General features: G+C 54.1%; 3 protein-coding genes across 4 annotated transcripts in view; 2 read left to right on the top strand and 1 right to left on the bottom strand.

Moving 5' to 3' along the window:
- The first annotated feature begins 214 nt into the window (after positions 1-214).
- Positions 215-4,339, top strand: RNASEH2C (ribonuclease H2 subunit C). Its single transcript, XM_053278038.1, has 5 exons — positions 215-373; positions 609-900; positions 1,859-1,971; positions 2,201-2,320; positions 3,382-4,339. Exons 1-5 carry the CDS (start codon positions 215-217, stop codon positions 3,406-3,408), a joined length of 711 nt encoding a protein of 236 aa, XP_053134013.1. The 3' UTR covers positions 3,409-4,339.
- On the bottom strand, positions 4,332-23,689 carry KAT5 (lysine acetyltransferase 5). 2 transcript variants are annotated; one of them, XM_053277888.1, is made up of 14 exons: positions 23,540-23,688; positions 23,389-23,455; positions 21,342-21,410; positions 19,657-19,793; positions 19,190-19,369; positions 17,845-17,925; positions 16,097-16,171; positions 15,746-15,994; positions 13,548-13,637; positions 12,249-12,389; positions 10,791-10,884; positions 7,323-7,482; positions 7,027-7,108; positions 4,332-5,223 (listed from the first exon to the last, which is right to left on the bottom strand). In XM_053277888.1, the coding sequence occupies exons 1-14, from the start codon at positions 23,549-23,551 to the stop codon at positions 5,089-5,091; spliced, it is 1,572 nt and encodes a 523-aa protein (XP_053133863.1). In that variant the 5' UTR covers positions 23,552-23,688; the 3' UTR covers positions 4,332-5,088. The 2 variants fall into 2 exon arrangements, with proteins under 2 accessions (XP_053133863.1, XP_053133864.1); XM_053277889.1 differs by lacking the exon at positions 19,190-19,369 and having other exon boundaries at positions 23,540-23,689.
- RELA (RELA proto-oncogene, NF-kB subunit) overlaps positions 23,689-24,498 on the top strand; it is a 33,784-nt gene continuing 32,974 nt past the window's right edge. The window contains exon 1 of the mRNA XM_053277887.1: positions 23,689-23,759. Coding sequence (XP_053133862.1) covers positions 23,744-23,759 — 16 coding nt within the window. The 5' untranslated portion in view covers positions 23,689-23,743. The remainder of the gene's footprint in view (positions 23,760-24,498) is intronic.

Here is a 24,498-nt window from a genome sequence, read left to right as displayed (position 1 = left end):
TCTCTGTGTAAAGCCCCTGAGCCATTTTTGGATGGGCGGGATAGAAATCGAATGAATGAATGAATTTTAGGAGGAGAACAGGTCTTGTGGCAGCAAGCAGGACTTGTCCCCTTAGCTAAGCAGGGTCTGCCCTGGTTGCATTTGAATGGGAGACTGCTCTGGGAAGAACATCTACGTTCCAAGTTCCCTCTCTGGTCCTCCTACATTTCTTGGCATGGAACGACCCCAGTTCGAATCCCCGCTGGTATGCGAAAAACTCTCCTTCCTCGACCTCTGTGATCCTGCTGTCTCCCACGCGTGGGGCTCTCAGGAAGAAGGATCCGGCAGCCCCCCTTCATGCCCGACCCCTGACTCGCAAACAAGGGGCTTCTGGGTCAGTGTAGACACCCATTTAGTCCTCAATCTACAAAGCAGAGCTGCTGCGTAAAGGCGCATGGCAAGCCTTTGATGCGCTTCCTCGGGAGCAAGTAGGGCGCGGAACACGCTGCCTGCCGGCCACCTCGGAGCCGGCCCAGCCTCGAGCCGCAAACCTGCATCGGCTTCCTCGGGAGTAAGCCTCCCCTGCTGTGGCCGATCGGGCCGCCGCCGCCTCCTCCCGTCCTCCCCAGGAAGCGGGCGGGCCTTGGAGGCGGCGCTGCGCCCGGACGGGGCGGGGAAATCCTGCCTTCTTCCCGCCGGCAGCCAGGAAGACGAGGGCCGAGAGGGCGCTGCTTCACATGGCCGGCGAGGACAGCGGGGGCCCGGCGCGGCTGGAACTGGGTGCCTGGCCCGAGGCGCCCCCGGAGCGGCTGCATTTGCTGCCCTGCGCGGTGCGGCACGACGGCGGCGCGGCCGTCCAGCGTTACTTCGCCGCGGCCATCCGACGCCCGCAGGGACCGGGGGCGCCAGGCGGGGATGCAGGTGGGATGCAGGCAGCCGCGGCTCGGGATGCGGGAGGGAGGGAGGGAGCCGATCCCGAGCCCCCCACCCCACCCCCGATTCAAGGCATGAGCTGCCCACCACTGGTCTTGTGGGCGTAGCAGGTCTGAATTGCCCCCTTTGCTAAGCAGCGCCCGCCCTGGTTTTGCATTTGAATGGGAGACTACATGGGAAGCGGCTATGTACCGAGTCAGGCCCTTGGTCCATCGAGTCCAGTATTGCCTACCCAGACGGGCAGCGGCTTCTTCTCCAAGGTTGCAGGCTGCAATCTCTCCCAGCCCTGTCTTGGAGATGCTGCCAGGGAGGGAACTGGGGACCTAGATGCTCTTCTCAGAGCGGCTCCACCCCACCTGGGGGGAATCTCTTACAGTGTTCACATGTGGTCTCCCATTCAAATGCAAACCAGGGTGGAGCCTGCTTAGGGCCTCTCTCTTGGGAACCTAGGAAGCTCCCTGGCATCTCCATGACAGAGCTCCTGCCGGCAAACTTGGCAAAGCCACTGCCAGTCTGTGTAGACAATAAAGGAAAAGTGTGCCGTCAAGTCGGTGTCGACTTCTGGTGCCCACAGAGGCGCTGTGGTTTTCTTTGGTCTATCCCAGCCTTGTAACTTTGGTGTCTCCCCCACCCCTGCAAAATCTGCTGCGTCGGTTGCAGAATCTGCTGCCAGAATCTGTCAGAATTCTGCAAGATTCTGTCAGGATCTGCTGTCAGAATTCTGCTGCCAGAATCCGTTTTGGAATCTGCTTTGTCCATTTCAGGAAGTGTCTATCCAAGCCATGTAACTTTGGTGTCTCCACCCCCCCCCCCCCCCGCAGAATCTGCTGTGTCGGTTTCAGAATCTGCTTTCAGAATTCTGCCGTCAGAATCCGTTTCGGAATCTTCTGTGTCCATTTCAGGAAGTGTCTATCCCAGCCTTGTAACTTTGGTGTCTCTCCTGTAGAATCCGCAGTGTCTTTCCGCGGCCGGAGTTTAAAGGGGAAGCAAGTCGATCTCCCGGAGGGCCACGTGGGGCTGGTGCTAGAGGAGGAGGCTGTGCCCTTGTCATCACTGGAGGTGAGTTCCTAGACCAGGTCTGCTCAACTTTGACGCCCCCCCCCCCCCCCAGCTGGGTGGTGGTGGTTGTTTTTTTAACTACAACTCCCATAATCCCCAGCCACAGTGGCCATTATGGATTATGGGAGCTGTAGGCCAACATCTGCAGGAGAGTGTCCTAGACCGTGGGGCGAGTGGACCGGTGGGGCAGTTCTCTGATCTCCGCTGCCCGCCCCCTTTCTCTTCACAGGAGCGGAAAGTGCGCGTAAGGTCTACCTTTGAGTCGCTGACTGTGTGGAATGTGGAGCAGGCGCCCAACGACAACGACGAGGTCATCATGGCCCTCAGCTGGCCAAAGATTGCCAAGGGGGTGAGGATTTCTTGCCTTTTCTCCAAGGAACTTGGGGAAACAGAGCTGCTAATATTTGATTTTATGTTTACAGGCCTGTGAGGTATATCAATATTCATCGTACAGGAAAGCCCCATTAATAAGAACATAAGAACAGCCCTGCTGGATCCGGCCCCTCTAGTCCAGCATCCTGTTTCGCACAGTGGCTCCTCAAATGTGGGGAAATCACAAATTTTTCTGTTTCTCCCCCCCCGCCCAATTATTAATGAAATGAGCCACAAAAATGGTGGCCAGAAATTACCTCCGTGATCATTTCCGGTCCTCGAGGATTTGCGGATACGTGGGTTTTAACCCTTTTGTATCCGTGGATATAGAGGCTGTGTGTCTTTTTTTAAAAACCCATGGATATGTGGAACCGTAGATAACGGGGTTCTCTTGCATTCATAGACCTGACCTAAATGCTAAATCATTGTAAACCGCTTAGAGAGCTTCGGCTATAGAGCGTTATATAAATGTAAGTGCTATTGCTAAGAGAAAGGGGGTCATGACCGAGGGGGGATCAGCGCTCTGGTCACCCTGCCTGTGTTTCTGCTGTTCAGAATTAATTCTCTTCCCCATTCCAAAATACACCATTTGTAAAAATGCACTATATCTGCTCAAGACAGGCTATGACTCCACAAGGAGGCTGTCACATCCCCCAAAAGCCTTTTCCTCTGGCATAAATATGTTCCTGAGGGTCATAAAGAACCGGAACAATAAGGACTAGAAGCTTGAAACTGATGTGAAATGTTGCCTGCCCTCTTAATTCTGGTCGCTTTTCCTGCCTCGATCCCTATCAGCTAGTGGCTTGATCCCCACAGCTCTTTCTCCCCTTGATCTGGGCTCATCGGAAGCATGTACACTTTCCACTTCTGGTATGGCATCTTATCGGCAGGAATGTGGCTGCAGAATGTGGTGTGAGTCAGGGTTTCTCAAACTTGGATCCCTAGGTGTTGATGGACTACAACTCCCATCATCCCCAGCCACACTGGCTGAAATCTGAGCACTCCCAGAGTAAGTAATTCTGCCATCTTTCCTTTTAGATCCACGCCCCTGTCGCTGAGGGGTGAGGTGTGGTGCAGCGGGTCCTGGAGTCGATGCCCGAAAATACGATGCATTCTGGCTTGAAATAGGAGTTTTCTGGAGACACAGGAGCAGAACTGTCTCTTCACCTCCCTTTGCAGAGACTGGATGTTAAGCCACGTTTGGGGCCCCAGTGGTCTAGATTAAACCCACAAGTGCAGATTTGCCCTGCTCTTTCTAAAGCAGGGTTTTAGCACAGTTTATACCATAGCAGTGTGGATTTGTATAGGACCTGGCTACTTCAGGGTTTTAACACACACACACACCCTTTCCCCCCCTTTTAAGCAAAATTATAGCTTGTTGTAGAGACCTTGAGGCCATTCACACAATTAAAAACTGTGTTCGACCTGGGTTTGGAAGTTGTGTACACTCCCAGTTCTGGGTTGTGTGGAAGCAAGGTGGGAGGGAAAGCTATCCAGGATTCCCTCCTACCTTGCTTCCCCACAATCTCATCTAACCAGGTTTCCCGCCTACCTTGCTTCCTCACAATCGAAAACTAGGAGCGCACACAGCTCCCAAACCCAGGTCGAACACAGTTTCTGATTGTGTGAATGAATTCCTCGATGTGGAGCATCTGCTTCAAAGTTTTGCACCATGGGTTAGGATGCCAGCTCCTACCAGCTAATACAACCGCGTTGAACTATAGAACTAGTTCAAAGCTGTTTCCGTCTGCTACCCAGAGGAAGGCCCTCTGCTCCGCAGGTCTGTACCAAACACAGTTTTTCCTGGGAGTATGCACTGAAAGAACCTAGAGCATAGGACAGATGTTTATGTGGACCATGAACCCAAAGCAAGCAGTGGTTAAGTGTGTTTTACACTGGGATCAAACAGCCTCTACGTTTGTTCCCTCTTGCCATCCCGGGCCAAAACCCAAATAAAAGGTTACCCAATAAAAACGAAGTATACACAGTTTAAAAAGTCTCATTAATTTATTCTGATCACCGAAGGGAGAGGGTTTTCGAAGTCCGTCTTCTGGGTCAGAAAGGTGCTTTCCGCGGGCCCAGAGGCCGAGAGACGGCCCCGCTGGGTGCTGACCTCGAACTCTCGTCACCTGCGGCAGGGGAACGAGACTCTCTCTCTCCGCACCTTAGCAGCACTGAATGCCACTTTGACACAGTGGCTAAGGGCACCGACAGATGTCTTCCATTCCTCAGCGTTCTCGGCCCAATGTGGTTCTGGAAGTTCCCCACCCCACCCACCCCGCGGGCCCCAGCTAGCAACTCGGGCGGCCCCCTCTGGCCCGGAGAAGTGCTGTACTTTTTCAGGGCAGCCGCGAGCGCAATGTCATCGAGAGAGGGTGGCTGTCCGGTTTCTCTGCCGCCCTCACCAGCACCATCGGGAAGAAGGCCCCCTTCCAACACCTTGGGTGCCAAGTGTTAGTGAATACTTCTAAAACATCAAGCAACAGGAGGGCGGGCGGCAGTGCCGGTCGCTGCCGTTCCCGCTTTTGTACAGGATGCCCGGAAACGGAGCCGCGGAGTTCTATATACAGGCGGTCCGGGGCGGAGTGGCTCTGCGCTCCCCGGAAGGTCTCTGTCCAGCCAACGGCGCCTGCTTTGGGGAGTGGGCGGAAGACGGCTCCGGAGGGACGGCTGGGCCCCCCTGCTTGTCCCTGGCCGGCGGCAAGGAGGGCCTGCCACGTTCCAGTCCAGTGGCAGACCCTGCCCTCACCACTTCCCCCGCTTGCTCCAGTCCTTCGGGGTGAAGTGCAGACACTTGGAGTCGATGCGCAGGATCCGCTTCAGCATGGCGCGCTCGTGGCCGTCCACAATGTCCTCGGAGAGTGTCAGGATGTATTGGCCCTGGGGCGGAGAGAGATTAAAGAGTGTGTAGACACACACGCAAAAGGGATGCGTTTACACAGATTCTTCCCCAATCCCCTTTTCCAAAACCAGTGGTGCCGACGCTGGGTTCCTCCAGATGTTACATAGCAAAGGAGACAAGTCGTGCCTGCTAAGCAGGGGCCACCCTGGTTTGCATTTGAATGGGAGACTACATGTGAGCACTGTAAGATATTCCCTTTAGGGGATGGAGCCGCTCTGGGAAGAGCATCTAGGTTCCAAGTTCCCTCCCCAGCAGCATCTCCAAGATAGGGCTGAGAGAGACTCCTGCCTGCAACCTTGGAGAAGCCGCTGCCAGTCTGTGCAGACAATCCTGAGCTAGATGGACCCGTGGTCTGACTCAGTATATGGCAGCTTCCTATGTTCCTAAAATTAAAAAAGAGCACTATGGCCAAGAAGTAGCTTCCTTAAGTGCTGTTGCACATCCAAGCTATGCCGACAGCTTGACCACAGAGTTGAGGTCAGAGGAGAAGGCTGTGCAGGGCAGTTGCCTGACCAGACTCGACTGTGACCCTTTAAGAGCTCTCCATTTTTGCACGATTGCTTCTGAACAGCTTGGAGGATAGAGAAGAGAGTCAGACGCTTTCTCCATAGTGGGGATGTGCACAGAGCCTCCGAACCAGTTCAAATGACCGGCGTCCAGAAGAAAACCCATTCCGCACACAGACAGAAAAAGTTGAGAGAACTCGAGCAGGCAGCATCACAACTTTGGCTAACTGAGCAAAGAGGCCCCTTTTGAAAGTGGTGGTGCTCCTGTGTTTAGCAGGGGGAGAGCAACTGGCCCTATCCATCCCCAGCACAGCATCCCTCCAGTGGCTGTTGCTGGTGTCTCTCTTAGGTTTCTATTTTAGATTGTGAGTCCTTTGGGGACATGGAGCAGTCTTTATCTATATATCTATGTAAACTGCTTTGGGAATTATTATTATTATTATTATTATTATTTTGCATTTATATCCCGCTATTCCTCCAAGGAGCCCAGAGCGGTGTACTACATACTTAAGTTTCTCCTCACAACAACCCTGTGAAGTAGGCGAGGCTGAGAGAGAAGTGACTGGCCCAGAGTCACCCAGCAAGTCTCATGGCTGAATGGGGATTTGAACTCGTGTCTCCCCAGTCCTAGTCCAGCACTCTAGCCACTACACCACGCTGGCTCCCAATTTTCAACAATTTTTGTTGAAAGCCAGTAAATATTTGTGGTATCCTTTAAATATCCTGGTCCCAAAGGCGATTGCCATCCCAGGGCAAAATATGAACTTGTGCCAACCGTGGAGAGGCTGCAAAACGTTTCTCGGTACAAAGTTTTGACTGGTATTTAGCACCAAATTAGTATGCCCCTACCGGTGCTGACCCCTGTAAGCTGTGGGTACAGAATCATCTATCCACAAGTGAATCATTTTACTACACTCATGAGGTTCTGGTTAGTTTTGCCACTGCTACGGATGGCAAAACTGACAGGCTAAGGGAATTGGCCAGTGTTCTGCCATGCTAAGAACTTTCAAGAAACCCTAAACCAAGAGATACCTCCCCTGGGAAAGCTCTGGACCCTGAAACCAGAGCACTGTGGGGTACATCACACCAGGGCTGCAGAAATCCACTAGTCTACTAGTCTGTGGCGAGTGGAAAACGATGCCCGGCGAGTGGAAAACATCCCGACGAGCAATGGCCCACCATGGCTTGACGGGTAAAATCTTTTGTCTGGCTGATAAGCTGCGCCAACATCTCTTTCACCCCTGCGTCACACAACAGTTAATCCAGCCCCGGTACCTTGTAGTAGTTGATAAGGTTGAGGTATTGCAGCGTGGAGATGACATCCTCTTTCTTGATGCTTGTGATCTCACTGATCTCACTGGAAGGAGGGGGAAAGAGGGACTTGAGCGCAAACCAGGGCGAGGAGGGGGCCAGCAAGAGGTCAGCGTGGCCATCCCAGCATGCACCAGGGTGGCGGAGGGCATCCGCTGGAGGTGCTCAGATGCCTAGGCCTTAGCAGCTGTTTCCCCCTCCACCCATCCCTGTATTTTAGGGGTGTCCCCCTCCCAATACATGTGGTAGTTCTCACTCACTTGATGGTGATCTGGGGACGCTCCCCGGTCTCCGACTTGAGGTTCATGAGGATCTCGAGGATGGTCTGGGACCAGTAGCTGCGGTAAGACAGGAGGCCCAGATCCGAGAGGGGCTTCTCCGGGGTGCCCGTCTTCCCTTCCACCTTGGACAACTCGTAGCCTGGAGTGGGGAGAGGGAGGCAGGCTGAGTGGGGCCGTGAGTGAGAGAGAGAGAGAGAGAGAGAGAGAGAGAGAGAGAGAGAGAGAGAGACCGACCCACCGGGGGAGAGATATGGTCTGAAGCCCTCCAGAGCCAGGCTTGAACAGATCAGGCGCCAGCCAATGTCCATACATACAAACAAACAAATTGTTCTAGTAAGAACTGATCTACCTACATGCCTTTCACTATCCACACAACTGGACCCCATTTGCACCAAATCGGTAAAGTGGTCCACAAATCAGACCTCTTGCACCTCAAACATTCACACGCCTGCCGTCTTAGATCGGGGTGGATGATGTCACAAACTGCACCATTGGGGCACCCCCTATGTGTCCCCACAGCTGTGGCAAATTTGGTTCCAATCAGTTAAGCGGCTCACAAGTTAGCCCACTTGCACCTCAAATATCCATGCGTCCGCCATCTTGAATTGGGGTGGATGGCATCAAACGGTGGCCCACCAGATGCTGCTGGAAGCCCACAGGCAGGAGTTGAGGGCAGGCCCTCTCTCCGGCTGTGACTCCCCTGCAACTGGGACTCAGAGGCATCCTGCCTTTGACGCTGGAGACAACATCACCTCTCTGCCCGACCTGATGGAGACAGTTCCGGAGGTGTGCTCGAAGGCTCTAAAGCTGCGAATCTGGGAGAATTTCAATATACAGGCAAGCCTCGTTACCCGCAGCGGGTTCCGTTCCTTACCTACTGCCCTGAGTAATGAAACAGAGATTTAGGAGGCATTGTGCCTACAGGGAAAGGGGGGTTAGGTTCCAGAGTGGAGGGAAAATGCTAAAAAAACACCCCAGCTTAAAGGCACAAAATTACTGCGGCGTGCTCTACATCCGGGGTTCTCAACGTTGGGTCTCCAGATGTTATGGGACTTCAACTCCCATAATCCCCTGCCCCAGTGGCCGCTGGTTGGGAATTATGGGAGCTGAAGTCCAATAACATCTGGGGACCCAACGTTGAGAATCCCTGCTCTACACAGTCCGCATGTGCCCAGGAATCCCCCCGCAAAGTATAAAAATTGCCGGGGGTGGGTGGTGGTGGTGGTCTTTTTTTTTTTTTTTTAAGGAACGAGCCACAAAATGACTTCCAAAGACAAAATGATGGGTGGGAGTGACCGCCGAGGCCCCCCCCACCACTTGGGAAAGTGCTGCTGGTTAACATTGTGCAGTGAGTCCTCTTTAGGAACTTTAGTCCTCTTTAGGCAGGTGGGCTTGAACCCTTTAAGTATCTACAGATACGGAAGACGGCCAATGAGACACCTGCGGATATGCGGAATGGCGCATCGCCGTTTCACGAGTAACGAGGTTCTCCGGTGCCGAGGGGCAGCTCGTCTGGTGCAGCTCAGGATTTCACAGCTTCCACAACCACGATGGGCTATAAAAGCAAAGTGCCGCCGAGTCGGAGTCGACTCGTAGCGCCCACAGAGCCCTGTGGTTGTCTTGGGTAGAATACAGGAGGGGTTGACCATTGCCTCCTCCCGCACAGTATGAGATGATGATGCCTTTCAGCATCTTCCTAGATCGCTGCTGCCCGACAGAGGTGTGCCCCATCGTCTGGGAAACATCCCAGCGGGGATTCGAACTGGGAACCTCTGGCTTGCTAATCAAGACATTTCCCCGCTGCGCCATTAAGTGCTACCATGGGCCTTCATCTGGAGCCGAGACTGGGGCAACGAAGGTGTACTTCACCACCACTCACCACCGCATCGGCACAAGGTTGACCCGCAGCGCTTTCCCAAGTGGTTTGGGGGCCTTTTGCGGCCTAGTCTAGAGGGGCACTTGATGGAGCCCTAGGAAGCCCACGGTGACCAATCTGCAATACAGGAGAACCTCAGGAGAGGAGAGCTGGTCTGGTGGTAGCAAGCATGACTTGTCCCCATAGCTAAGCAGGGTCTGCCCTGGTTGCATCTGAATGGGAGACTTGATGTGTGAGCACTGGAAGATACTCACTTTAAGGGATGGAGCCGCTCTGGAAAGAGCAGAAGGTTCCCAGTTCCCTCCCTGGCAGCATCTTCAAGATAGGGCTGAGAGAGAGACTCCTGCCTGCAGCCTTGGAGAAGCCACTGCCAGTCTGTGAAGACAATACTGAGCTAGATAGACCAATGGTCTGACTCAGTATATGGCAGGTTCCTATGTTCCTATGTTATTAGTGGTCCAGCTTGCTGTTTCACATATCCGCAGTCGGGTAATGGACACCGGACCTCGGTATACGTGGGGGGAAAACACACACTAGAAAGGGTCACACCTGCATCGCGGGAGTGGCCGGAAATAACCCCAGAGGTCATTTCTGGCCGCCATATTGTGTTCAGGAGAGATCGGGAGCCACTCACTTAAAAACAAAAAAACACGAAACGGGCCGGAGGCCACCGTTTTGGGCTAATTTTTTTAAACTCTTGGAGGGATGTGTGTCGCTGGACTCCAGTGTTGTCATTCCGGGGGCGATTCTGAGCGGTGCAGGAACCTAACCCCACCATTTACATCCTGTTCAATGACCCATTATTCACGGATTTGCTCTCTGTGCCCCTCCCCACTGCAGAACGGAACCCACGAGAATAAATGGGGTTATCCAGTACATTTTGCAGCTCAAACTGCTTGCGTCCATTCCGACCGGCACAGCAGAGATGCCGCTGCCCTGTCCGGTCAGATTGTGATGGAGACCTTTCTGCCTGTGCAGCTTGAGGGTGTGGACGGGCTGCCGGGCCTATGCCCGGCAAGCGACCCGCATTATCTGGTTGCCAAAAGCTGGCCACTGCTTACTGCCTTGAAGACAACCCATTTAAAGGGACACGCTCCTACACGGGGAGAAAAAAGGCAGTGGCTTCCCTGCTGGTAACACGAGCCAGCCTGGACCTGGGCAATTTGAACGACGATGGCCTTGGATCGCGTTTGCCGTTTGGATCCAAAAAGCACGTGGGGGGCCTCTCAACTCCAGGTGGTTCTAGCTGACGTGGTCTGTCTCTTAGAGGCCAGGTTGGGGCCAAACTGCCGTAGTTGCCTCCTGTGGGTGAGATGAGCCAGGAGATGGACGGAGAAGGTAACTCCGTTGATTTCGCCCGGACCTTTCATGGTATCGTCGTATTAGGGAACGGGCTGTCGCTCAGCGGCAAAAGGACCCGGGTTCAATCCTGGGCAGCATCTCTAGGCAGGGCTGGGAAAGACTCCGGCCCAAAAGCCCTGGAGAGCTGCTGCCAGTCAGTGCCTAGAATACTGAGCTAGCTGGGTCAATGCTCTCTATACAGCAGCTTCCTAGGCAGAGGTGCCACTTACTGAATTCAATCAGCAACTTGCCATAGCCTCGTCTCTGGTAGGGGGGCAGGGTCAGGATACAGGCTACGTTGTAGTCCTCGGTAGACTCCTTCTCCTACAGAGAGGGACAAAACATGCAGAGGGTTAATTTCACGGATGGAGCTGAAGCAGCCCCTCTGAGACGGACCCTCCCGAGGTTCATTGGCCGCATGCCAATGTGGGTGCTCTTTGCACAAGCAGGTGCTCTTTGCACAGTTAGCACCCCCTGCTAACTGAGCAAAGAGGCCCCCTTTTCAAAAGTGGCAATTCTCTTCATGGAGCAGGGGGAGAGCAACTGGCCCTCTCCGTCCCCAGCACAGCACCCCTCCAGTGGCTGTGGCTGGTGGCTTAGCCCTTTGTGGACAAGGAGCCATCTTATTTATTGATTATTTCTCTATGTAAACCACTTGGAAACCTTTGTGGAAAAGTGGTTGATAAACACACAAATACTACAAATATGTACATACTGCTTTTCAACCAAAGTCCCCGAAGTTTCAACCAGGGGCAGGGATCCATTTTATTTGTTTGTTATTTCTCTATGTAAATTGCTTTGGGAACTGTGGTGGAAAAGCGGTCGATAAATATACGAATACTACAAATATTTATCGACCGCTTTTCCAGAGTTCCCAGAGAAACAACAAACAAATAAGGTTGGATCGCTGAACCCAAAGGGCTCACCATCTAAAAAAGAAACACCAACAGCAGCCAGAAGTAGCAGCAGCAGCAGCAAGGTAGGCAAAAAGGCCTGACCCCGGTATAAGGCAACTCTCTGCATTTCCATGGATTAATGTAGAAATATGCTGTGCTGGTGCTGGGTATTCCCACTCTGCCTGGAGCACGGGTGGGGATGTTGATCGGAAGAGTCGTTTCCAGATCATGCAGGGATATCCCTCCCAAGGCTACAGTAAAGGCCCTCCAACACCTGGGGCTTTTTAGTTCAGGAAAAAGACAACTGCGGGGAGACAGGATAGAGGTCTATACAATCATGCATGGTGTGGAGAAAGTGGATCGAGAGAAATTATTTTCCCTTTCACATAATACTAGAACCAGGGGTCATCCCATGAAAATGATGGCCAGGACATTTAGGACCAATGAACAGAAGTATTTTTTTCACACAATGCGTAATCAACTTGTGGAATCCTCTGCTACAAGATGTGGTAACAGCCAACAAGCTGGATGGCTTGAAGAGGGGTTTGGATAACTTCATGGAGGAGAGGTCTATCAACGGCTACTAGTCGGAGGGCTACAGGCCACCTCCAGCCTCAAAGGCAGGATGCCTCTGGGTACCAGTTGCGGGGGGAGTAAGAGCAGGAGAGAGGGCCTGCCCTCAACTCCTGCCTGTGGCTTCCAGCGGCATCTGGTGGGCCACTGTGTTAAACAGGATGCTGGGCTAGATGGGTCTCCATCTTAGGCTGTTCTTAGGTTCTTTGGTCACGTCACCTTGGAGAAGTAGCCCACGATGTGGAAGCCTTTGCTGTCGTACTCCGTCATGACGTAGAAGAGGAAGGGGTCTGTGTCGTAGTAGAGGGTCTTGTGGTCCAGGAAGCATTTCGCCAGCAGGCAGAGGTTCTGCGAGTAGCTCTGCAGGAAAGGAGAAAGCACAGCGGGGGGGGGGGGGAGACGGTGAACATGGGCCCCGAAGGGAGAGGGGCCGCGGGATCTGTCCCTGCTGGTAAGAACTGGGGAGGGGCAAGGCCGAGCAGCAAGCCCAGTCCCTCCCTGCTCACCGAGCCAAGGGGGACCTTTTCTAAAGTGGAGATTCTCCTTCCTGAGCAGGGGGAGAGCAACTGGCCCTCTCCGTCCCCAGCACAGCACCCCTCCAGTGGCTGTTGCCGGTGTCTCTCTTAGGTTTCTGTGGGGCCTTCCGGGACAAGGAACCAGGATATGGTTTTAGGGATGTGCACGAACCGGTCCGGAGGCCGTGGTAGAGGCCTCAGAACCGGTTCAAATGTGGCACCGTTCGAAGGTTCGATGCCGGGGGGGTGGGTCCTTTAAGGGCGGGGGAGGGTGCACTTAGCCCCCCCACCCCCGCCAGCACTCTGTTTTTTAGAAAGCATGTGGGGCGGCAGCGTAAGCGGTGCGGGGTGCGTGCGTACCCTCCGCCGCCCTTAAAGAACCACACACACCCCGGCGGCGAACCACAGCTCCGTGGTTCTGTGCACACCACTCTATGGCTTGGTCTGAGCAGGATATGGCAACGTCCACGGACTTAGGTGGCTTCGGATGGTAATTAGGCCAGTGTATCAGGGACTAGTGGTCACGAGGGCGAGGTGCTCCGTCCAGGCTCGGAGGCAACAGACCGCTCGGCACCACCGGCCGGATGGAGCAGGAGCAACACGTGGAGACCCCTCCCCTCCACACCCTGCTTGCCAGCTTCCCGGAGACCATCTGGGCAACCACCGTAGTGGTCCCACAGCAGGGATTCTCAACGCTGCTCCCCTCCCGGATGTTATTGGACTCCAACCCCCATCATCCCCAGCCCCAGAGGCCTTTGGCTGGGGATGATGGGAGTTGAAGTCCAATGACGTCTGGGGTTCCAACGTGGAGAAGCCCTGGCCCACAGGATGCTGGACAGGATAGACCTTTGGTCTGGTTTGGCAAGGACTCCTACGGTCCGACTCTGTCCGAGGCAGCTGCGTGGGTTCGACTCGGGCCCCCTGCTCGGTCTGTTCCCCTGGGCCCCAGAGTCAAGTTTCCCCAAGGACCCCAAGCCCACCCCCGCCCGACACCTGCTCTTACCTTGTTCTTCCGCCCGTCGATCTCGAAGAACGAGATGGTCCCCTTGCGATAGATTTCGTTCCCCGGCGGATGCCGCAGGTCACATTTGGTCTGCAAATAAGAGAATCGCAGGTTGATTTCCCAGGTTGGGGGGGGGGGACACAATTAGCAGGGGAAGGCCTCTGGGAAAAGGTTCAAGGGAGGAGAGCTGGACTTCTGGAGGCAGGCATGAACTGTCCCCCTTGCTAAGCAGGGCACACCCTGGTTTGCTTTTGAATGGGAGACTACAGGTGTGAGCACTATAGAACTTCCCCTTAGGGGATGGGGCTGCTCTGGGAAGATCACCCGCCTGCTGGCATATACAGAAAGCTCCCAAGTTCCCTCCCCAGCAACCTCTCCAAGACAGGGCTGGGAGAGACTCCTGCCTACATTGGAGAAGCCACTGCCTGCCTGTGTAGCCCGGGGCTGCTCAACTTCGGCCCTCCTGCAGATGCTGGCCTGCAGAGCCAGCGTGGTGTAGTGGTTCGAGTGCTGGACTAGGACCGGGGAGACCCGAGTTCCAATCCCCATTCAGCCATGAAACTAGCTGGGTGACTCTGGGCCAATCGCTTCTCTCTCGGCCTCACCTATTTATTACATTTTATATCCCACTCTTCCTCCAAGGAGCCCAGAGCGGTGTACTACATACTTAAGTTTCTCCTCACAACAACCCTGTGAGGTAGGTTAGGCTGAGAGAGAAGTGACTGGCCCAGAGTCACCCAGCAAGTCTCATGGCTGAATGGGGATTTGAACTCGGGTCTCCCCGGTCCTAGTCCAGCACCTACTTCACAGGGTGATTGTGAAAGAGAAACTCAAGTATGCAGTACACCGCTCTGGGCTCCTTGGAGGAAGAGCCGGATAGAAAATGTAAAAATCATCATCATCATCATCATCATCATCATCATCCCTGGCTATTGGCCATGGCGGCTGGGGATTATGGGAGCTGTAATCCAAAAACAGCTGGCGGGGGGGGGGGGGTAAATTGAGCAGGCCTGAGTAGACGATACTATGCTAGATGGACCAATGGTCTGCCTTGGTATATGGCAGCTTCCTCTGTTTTTATGCACGGCCCCAGCAGGCGCGAGGTCTGCACCCGCCCAGTCGGTCCAAGAATCCTCCGAGGCCTCGGCGGCCTCAGCCCCAGGAGGCCCACAAGTCCTGAGGCCTGCCTACTCATCGCATCCTTTCCAGATGGCTGCCTGGGAAATCTCAAGGCTGACAGCCACGGGCCGGGATGCACTGGTGCCGTGCGAGAGCAGCCCAGCAGAACTCCCCGACTCAACGCGCCAGGGCAGCGGGGAGGTCCCCGTGTCCGACACCCTCTCCTTCGCCAGGAAACTCTCTGGGCCACCCGAAGTTGCACAGCCCCTTGGGACTATTTCTGGGGTGGGGCGAGTCCAAAACCGCCACTTCTCCGCGGGACCCGTGTGGCTAGTGGAGAAGTTCTGTTTCCGCTGCCCTCTCGCTCTATCGGGCAGCCGGTTTCTCCAGAAGGAGCTGGAGCAGAGAGGAGTCCTCGTTATCCCGCAAAAGAACCAGCAGTGAGCCGGTTTCTGCCTTGGGGGTTTGGAGTTCTGGGCAACCAAGAGATCGCGGCGAGGTTCTGGCTAAATTCCAGGACAGGAGGACCTTGGTATTCGCGGGGCTTCCATTCTCAGCTAGTGCCACGGATACCAAAACTGCGAAGACATTGAGGGCATCGAGGCAATGGAGATCCAGGAGCTAGGTTCCCGGAGGCTTCCAAAAAAAAAAAAGCCAAACAAGCCCTAAAAACCACAATAAAGTGCCTTACTCGCTCCATGGGTCCCCTGCGTTCCAACTATGCCCCCGCAAAGCGCCCAAATCCAGTTTTTAAAAGCAAAACATTTGCTATTTTCAGACCTTTTTTTGGTCAAAATGAGCCATAAGATGGCTCCCAATCTCTCCTGAACACAAAACGGCAGCCAGAAATGACCATTTCCGGCGGCCTCCAATCTGTGGATCCGTAGATTTCACCTTGTTTTTCCTCGCGTATACCAAGGGCGAGTGCCAATTACCCAACCGCAGATACGCAAAACCGCAAGCGCTGGGCCCGCGATTGACAAGGTCCTCCTGTACCTGGGGGAAAAAACCCCTCGGAACCATTTTTTAAGGTTGGGGTTCCGGTTCGATACGACTCCATCGCTGGAAGTGGTACGTACCAGGTGCCTCTGGAGACATTTCAGGCTCTTGACATACTTAAGGCAGAACTCGCAGAGATAGAGGACGGGGAGGGTGGTTAGCTCCTGAGGGTAGGGCGAGAAGTACCAGGGCTTCAGGCGGTGACGGCCAAGTTCAATGCACTCAATGTTTTTCATGCGGGTGATGATGTCGTCGTGGCTGCGGTCCGATACGAGACTGCCTGTCATGCGCGGGGCCGAGGGGATGCCGTCGGAGCTGTCCTGGGAGTCCTGCTCACAAGAAGTGGGGGATATTCCGGGTGAGTGGGCAGAGATCGCTCTCTTTCTTCTGCGTCCGTGCAAGGAGGCACCCCCGGAAGCTCCGGCGCTTACCTCATCCGTACCGAGGCAGTTGGATTTCCTCTTCCTGCCAGGCTGGGCAGCCACTGCTCGTCGGGCAGAACCATTCTGGAGAAGAGGAGGAAGACAGACGTGAAACCGAGAGACACACGCTTTGCGGGCACTCCACTGGAAGGCCTCCTGCAGCTCACACAGAATCAGCGCTGGAAGGGACCTCCAAGACCACCTTCCCTTGGGGCAAAGGCTTGGACCGCCCATCTAGCACGAGGGATGTGCAAAAAATCCAACCAAATCGATACGGATTCGAATCGATTCAACTCGAAACAGCTTGCACAGAATGGGATTCGTTCGAATCGATTCGAATTCGGGTGAATCCAAATCAACTCTGAGCAGATTCGATTCAGGTTCAGGCAGATATGAATCAATTCGAGCAAATCCCATTCCGTGCCAGCAGTTTCGAGATGAATAGATTTGAATCGATTCGGTCGAATTTTGTGCACAGCCTTATCGAGCACCCTTCTAGGTCAGCCAGGCAATCCAAGCCCAGTTGGAGAGGCAGATGAGCCACAAGAAGGTGCCAATGGAGCATAGAGCTCCAAAAGGCTGGATGTAAGGCAATGAAACTGCATGACGCAGAGACCAGCAACATGGACACACCCTTGTTCCAGGTCACTGGCCAGTTTGATTGTTGCAGGAGGGGTGGTTCTCTCCTGCCCCCTAATATTTGACATTTACATTCCCCTCTCTGCCCCACAGTGGAGTTCATTGCTGCATGGGGGCAGGATAGCTCAGTGGCAGAGCCGATCTTGTGGTAGCAAGCATGGCTTGTCCACTTTGCTAAGCAGGGTCCGCCCTGGTTGCATATGAATGGGAGACTTGATGTGTGAGAGATTCCCCTCAGGGGATGGAGCCGCTCTGGGAAGGGCAGAGGGTCCCAAGTTCCCTCCCTGGCAGCATCTCCAAGACAGGGCTGAGAGAGACTCCGGCCCTTGGAGAAGCTGCTGCCAGTCTGGGTAGACAATACTGAGCAAGATGGACCAAGGGTCTGACTCAGTATATGGCAGCTGCCTATGTTCACCCTGCTTTGTACACAGAAGGTCCCAGGTTCAAGTCCCTGGTGGCATCTTCTGGGAGATCTGGGAGAGTCCCCTGAGCTGCTGTGGAGAGCTGTTGCCAGTCAGTGTAGACAAGACTGAGCTAGTTGGATCAGGGGTTTGATTCACTATAAGGCAGCTTCCCATATTCCTGTGTGTGCCCAACTCCTGTCTGTGGCTTCCAGCGGCATCTGGTGGGCCACTGTGCGAAACGGGATGCTGGACTCGATAAGCCTTCTTGGGCCTGATCCAGCAGGGCTGTTCTTAGGTTCTTATGAACACTAGCTACCCTTTCGCCTGTCTTCCGCCAGACACTGTTGCCGTTTCTTAGGAGTTTTGAGACCCCTGGCAGGCTCATCTCGAGGCTCCGATCTCCCTTCCTCCCCCACCAGAGATTCATTCCTCGCACAGCCCCATTCACACGCAGGATGCTGAGGAGCCCATTCATCCCCAGTGTTCCCTCTAAGGCGTGCGGACATGCCTGTGCTCACAAGTTTTTTTGGATGCCCGCTCCGTTCATTTTAGATCCCGCTCAGGCTGAATCAGGAAGGCCCCACTCTGAATACCTTGATACTCCCGCCCAGAACACAACTCATTCTGCACACAGATGAAATTTTTTTTAGAGAGAATACTGCAGAGGAGCCCCATTCCCATGCAGGATTGCGAGGAGCCTGTGCGGCGGCTTACCTGGGGGAACACCGACGCCTGCGTCGTCTCCGCTGGCATCGGGATGGGGGTTGCCGGCGAAACCACCTCCACCTTCCGCTTCTGGAAGAGACGAAACCGGCAGGTTATTTTGGGCCGCCGACCCACTCGCCTCCTCCTCCCCTTGTGCCCCACTGATCCCTGGGTCCCCAACTGCCGCGTCCCCATTGCAAAAAAATAGGGCAACTTCCAAACTTGGCAAGACCCAGCTTGAATGGGGTGGGGTGGGGTTTTTTTTTGCCATGCAGGGCCTTCTCAGCTATCACAGGAGGAAGGGGGCTGGGGGAAAGGAAGGTCCTCTTCGGGCCACCGTTACAGGGACACTTTGAGAACAGAACGACACAGAGACTGCTCGTCCCCCTCTCTCGGAAACAGATGCCAGCAATCAGACACCCTGGGACAAATGAGGGCTGTACTTCTGTCTCCATCCCACACTTCAGAAACAGACCCTTCCACAGTGGAGGGTGCACTTGTTCCTACGTGGAACAAATACGGAGATGTACGTTTGGGGATGGGGGAAGAAGACAAATACGATCAATCAATCAATACGCCGCTTTCATCTCCGGCGTCAGAGACTGTTTATCCAGCGACAGCTTGGTCGTTCTCGAGACAGGGCAGATTTAACGGAGCTTAAAGAAAGGGCCATGTCTGGAAACTAGAGCCCCGAGAGGTTTGCCGGAAGTTAAAACCTCAACTAAACCCTCTCGACTAGGGCTGGGGAGTGGACGCCTCCGTAGCAGTTTATGGGAATAGAGAGAGTCAGCCTTGGGACGTGTCGACACGACAAGGGAACCCAGTTTCGAACTTGCCTAATGGTCACGGCTCTCAGTCGGGGAACCCTGAAAACTGCAATCCTGGGAAGGGAACTTAATAAAGAATCCCTTACACCCCAGGCCCTGCAGACAGTCCCCAGAATTCTGTATAAAACAGCCATGGCTATTAAACCAGTTTCAAACCAGCTGAAAAGGCGGAGTGCCGTAAACAAAGGCTGCACAGACTGCCGTATTTGGAGCCGGGTTCCAAAGTCCATCGCAGACCTTGGATCCCAAATGCTACAGAGCTTACTCGGAGCTATCTGTTCTGAACGGCGGGCTCCCTTTCCCGAAAGCAGACATTGGGGGCACTTGCCCAGCTCCGGGCTGACGTGGAAAGGAAGAGGATGCCCTCAAGGGGAAGGGCCACGACACCCTGGGGCTCTCCCCGGAGGCCTCCCTTGCAGGCCCTGACCTAGCCCGACCCCGCCCAGCTGGTGCGGCCTGTTGAGAACATGGCCGGGTCGACAAGACACAAAAGGAGCGAGCCGGGGCGGCCGGGCGCCGGTTCGTACCGTTGAGCGATGGTTTGGCTGGACGCAGGAGCTGGAGGAGAGGGGTTGGTCGGGCGAGCCCGGGACGGCCTCCCTCTCTTTAGGTAGGTTAAAACGGAGGGTTATCTGCACCGGGATGGGCAGGGTTTTACCGCTGGATGGAGTTGCGGCTGGCTGTAGAGACAGATCCAAGGTCTTCCTCTGAGTAGGGAGGAAGACGGGCGTTACCAACACGTGGGGAAGGGGGCAGCACAGCTGATCTGGGGGGGGAGTGTGGGGGGACTACCAGCCCCGCAACAAGGCAAGATGGCCGAGGGGCCGGAACTGCCCACGCTTCGGAAGGACCCGTCCCCCATGACACCCAAGCCTTTGCCCTTGGTCCGAGATCGCCCGGGGACCTGCCACGACTCTCTTCCCCAGCCGCCGCCCACCCGATGACCGGCTTCCCAATCAGCCCCTCCCTCCCCAGAGCCCACGGTGGGCCATACCACTTCACGTTCGGGGGAGCTGGGCCGCGAGCCGGGCAAGCCATTCTTGGTGGGGGTCTTGGCCTCCTTTTTGGGGAACTGGATCTTCTTCAGGTCCAGGCGGTCGTGTGTCACCCATTCATCCAGACGCTTGTTAACTATGGTGAAGGCAAGGCACAATGTTTTCGCCCCCCATCTTAAGGAGGCACATGGTGATCACACTGGAGACCTTCCAAAGCCTTGCTATACAGACGGCAGCCTATATTAGCTCCCCTCTGACTTTCTCACCAGAGGGGAAGAAGGCGCCCCTAGCTTTCTCCCCCTCCATCTACATGTCATTTTATTATTTCTTGTTTACACAGACAGACAGGTGTTATTGACTGGTTTGTTTTATCTAGACATCGAGTCCTTCCCAAGGACCTGGGATGGCTGTATTTATTATTATTATTATTCATTACGATTCATTACTTATTCGATTTCTATACCACTGCTCCAAAAATGGCTCAGGGTGGTTTACACCGAGAAATAATACATAAACAAGATGGATCCCTGCCCCCAAAGGGCTCACAATCTAAAAAGAAACACAAGATAGACACCAGCAACAGTCACGGGAGGTCCTGTGCTGTGGGTGGAGAGGGCCAGTTACTCTCCCCCTGCTAAATAAAAGAGAATCACCATGTTAAAAGGTGCCTCTTTGCCAAGTTAGCAGGGGTATTTCAATGTCATTCACAATAGACAGATTTCTACGCTAAGTCATCAGATTTCCTTATGAACATGCGCGTGTGCACATACACACTGTGGCAAGGTAGTCTAAACATTTTAGTTGATCTTAGTAGCCAGGATCAGTGGTCCCTCTAATTTTCTCATCTGTGTGCAGAATGAGTTTTGTTCTGGGCGGCAACATCAAAGCAGTGGGTGCACACGTGCAATCAGAGTGGGGCCTTCCCAATTCAACCTGAGCGGGATCTAAAATTGACTGAGCGGACATCCAAAAACTTGTGAGAGCACACATGTGCACACGCCTTAGAGGGAACACTGGCCAGGACCCTAACCAGCCTCCAAAAGGGGTTTTGTCTCCAGTATCTGGTAGAGCTGCAGAGGTGCTCTAAGTGACACCAGAGCCCAGCATGAAATCAGCTCCAGGAACAGGAGAAAAACAGGTGCTCACACTTGCCACTGTGAGCTACATAGGAAGCTGCCATATACTGAGTCAGACCTCTGGTCTACCTAGCTCAGGATTGTCTACCCAGACTGGCTGTGACTTCTCCAAGGTTGTAGGCAGGAGTCTCTCTCAGCCCTATCTTGGAGATGCTGCCAGGGAGGGAACTTGGAGCCTAGATGCTCTTCCCAGAGCGGCTCCATCCCGAGGGGAAGATCTTCCAGTGCTCACACTTCTAGTCTCCCATCCATATGCAACCAGGGCAGACTCTGCTTAGCTAAGGGGACGTCATGCTTGCTTCCCCAAGACCAGCTCCCCACAGAGGGGGGTAAACACCAATAATAATAATATTAATTATTATAATAATTAAACACCACCCTGTCCTCAATTTCTCACTCCGAAGGTGCTCCTGTCACCTGTCTGAGACCAGCATCCCCACCACCAGGCCTTCTGTAGCTCCATTCGGGACGAGCCCGCTTTGCAGCATTCTCTGTTTATGGCTTCCTCCATAATGGAGGAAGGAGCCATCCTTGACTCGTCTACTTACAGTCAATGTAGTGTACGTAGAAGAGCTTCCGACCACTGATGTCTTTGACACTGAGGATTTCAGCCAGTGCTGTAGAAAGGGAGAAAAAGGACATTATTACCAGGGGGGAAACAAACAATACTGGGAGATCCTGTTATTTGCCCAACTCGAAAAGCCTACTCTTTCTAGAGTAAGATCCTAAGTCCTGCTCATTGGGCAGGTTTCTCTCTCACGCCTCTCTCCCTCCCATATGCAAAGTAGAAATGTTAAGGTCCAAAATAGGCCTAGATGAGTCCCAAGTTCAAATCCCAGTTGTAAGACCAGATGGCCAAGGGCATTACTGTCTCTCAGCACGAGAAAGAACATGATTAGATCAGATTAGACTCCAGCCCTGATATGTATTGCTAGTCATCACTCTCTTGGAAAGAGCCATTTCGGACACTGGAGCTCATCTCCACCACACCACCAAATACCTCTCCAAAAAAATGCATACAACATAGACATCCTAGAAGATGATACTGCAACACAGAGTTTTCAAACAGAAGCTGGAAGGCCATCTATCAGAGATGCGGTATCGGTTTCCTGCTTGGAGCAGGAGCTTGGACCTCTAAGATCTCTTCCAACTCTAAAAGGCTAGTATTCATTCATTTTGTGCAGTTATATCCCACTCTTCCTCCAAGGAGCTCAGGGTAGTGGACGTGGGTTAGGGATGTGCATGGAACCGGTTTGGAAGCCCTTTATGGGCCTCGGATCTGGTTCAAAAGACTGGCGGTTCGGCCGGATCGAAGGTGGAGGGGGGGATCGTTTTAAAGATGGGGGAAGGTGTGCTTACCCCTCCTGCCTCATTTCCCCCAATGGCGATGCCTTCTAAAATGGTTCGGTGGGGCGGCAGCATACCTCCTTCTTAAAGAGGGCCCCCCCACACACACTTCAAACCAGCAGGCACCGGCTCCGTGCACGCCACTAATGTGGGTTTGAGAAGTAAGTGATCAGCCCAGTGCAACAGAATGTTGACCTTCCCTATGAACTGCAATTGTGGCAGTGTTCCCTCTAAAAAGGATTCCCAGATGCTGTTGACTACAACTCCCAGCATCCCCAGCTGCAACAGCTTTTGCTTGGGGATTATGGGAGTTGTAGTCAATAACATCTGGGAATCCCTGTTAGAGGGAACACTGAACTGTGTCACCCTCACCCCAAATCTTTGGATTCTCCTGACACCCCCAGTTCCCAGGATCACTCAGTTCTACCTCATCTCGCCCTATTCCATCTTCACCACCTTGAACTTTCCCATTCAGATGCAAACCAGGGTGGGTCCTGCTTAGAACTGGGGACAATCCATGCTTTGCTACCACAAGACCAGCTCTCCTCCTGTGCTTGCATACAGGTGCCCTTCCCAGAGCGTCCCCATCCCCGAAGGGAAACTCTTTGAAGTGCCCACATGTTGTCTCCCATGCAAATGCAAACCAGGGCAGACCCTGCTTAGCAAAGGGAACAAGACATACTTGCTGCCACAAGACCAGCTCTCCTCCCAGACACCAGCTCTCCAATACACCTGTGCTGATTCAGGAACATAGGAAACTGCCATATCCTGAGTCAGACGGTAGGTTAACATTGCCTACCCAGGCTGGCAGCGGCTTCTCCGAGGTTAGGCAGGAGTCTCTCTCTCTGCCCAATCTTGGAGACGCTGCCAGGGAGGAAACTTAGACCCTTCTGCATGCAAAGCAGCTCTTCCCAGAGCGGCCCCATCCCCTAAGGGGAATCTCTTACGAATGCTCCCACATGCTGTCTCCCATCCAAATGCAAACCAGAGCAGACCCCGCTTAGCAAGGGGGACAGTGCACGCGCTCCCCCAAGCCACGCCCCTTCGCCTTGTTGGGCTCCACCCCTACCCCCTGCGGTCTGATCCTAACCTTACCTAACCCCTAGTCTGATTGGCATTCGGGGTGCCTCGGGCTCCCCCTGCTGGCCACCCCTAGGCCTAGCTCACTCACTCCCTCCCAAGGGAGGCCCCCACCCCTCGGACTCCGGCCCCTCCCCTCGGGGGGCTCCCGCGCCGCCCGTCACTCACGCCACTCGTCCTCGTTTTCCTGGTTACGGCGCAGAACCGGGAGGTGGCAGCCCTCGGTCACTTCCACCTGCAAAAGGGGGAGGTTAGCGGGGAGAGACCCTCCCGCGGAGCCCCGCCATGCCCCCGGCGCCTGCCTCGGAGCCCCACTCACCACCTCCGCCATCTTGGGCGCTCTCCGTTCGCCGAGGCGTCCGATTCCGGCATCTGCAGGAAACTGCTTCCGGGTGAAGAGGAACCACTTCCGGTTCCCCGGCGCTTCCGCTTTCCGAGGAGAAATAAACAACGCCAAGGGCCGCGGCTCCCAGAAGTGACGTCAGCTGGGCAAGCGAGCGACCCGGATGTTGGCCTCTTTTTGATGTTGTTTTTTTATGGTAATGTCCTTGATGACTAATACATATATTAATATGCATAGCATCATTCAAATGCATAACTAATATTCAAATATAGGGCTACATACGTCAAACTTACCAGGGCAGAGAATATCAGTGAGCTTCTTTGGGATATAGGAAGCTGCCATATATGCTGAGTCAGACCCTCGGTTCATCTTGTGGATTGCCTGCACAGACTGGCAGCAGCCGCTCCATGTCCATGGTGGCAGGCAGGAGTCTCTCTCAGCCCTCTCGAGGAATTGCGGGGAGGCGAGGAAGTCAGAATCTTCGGCATGCAAGCAGGCCGATGCTCTTCCCAGAGCAGCCTCATCCCCTAAGGGGAATGTTTTACGCACATGGAGTCTCCCATCCAAATGCAAAGCAGGGCAGGCCCTGCTTAGCAAAGTGGACAAGTCATGCTTGTTGCCACAAGACCCCAGCCGGAGAAGCGGAAGGTGGTGAGGCTTTTTCTTGCTGGCTGCTTCCAGAATAGGAGGAGGGGTCTCCAGTTCTCCTCCCAGATGTGGAATTAAGTAAATCACAACCCAGCCATTTCAGTATTTGCCCTGTCTCCTCCTTTTTTCTCTTGGGCATAAGTGGAGGGTGCTAGCTGCAGCGAGGCACTTCATTTGTAGCCTTACAGAGTCACCCAGGAGAGGAGAGCTGGTCTTGTGATAAAAAGCATGACTTCTCCCCTTTGCTAAGCAGGGTCAGCCCTGCTTTGCGTTTGGATGGGAGACTC

The sequence above is a fragment of the Hemicordylus capensis genome, chromosome 14, assembly GCF_027244095.1.
Source record: "Hemicordylus capensis ecotype Gifberg chromosome 14, rHemCap1.1.pri, whole genome shotgun sequence".
Taxonomy (NCBI): domain Eukaryota; kingdom Metazoa; phylum Chordata; class Lepidosauria; order Squamata; family Cordylidae; genus Hemicordylus; species Hemicordylus capensis.
The sequence above is the reverse complement of the archived record's forward strand: the minus strand, read 5'-3'. Positions and strand labels throughout refer to the sequence as shown.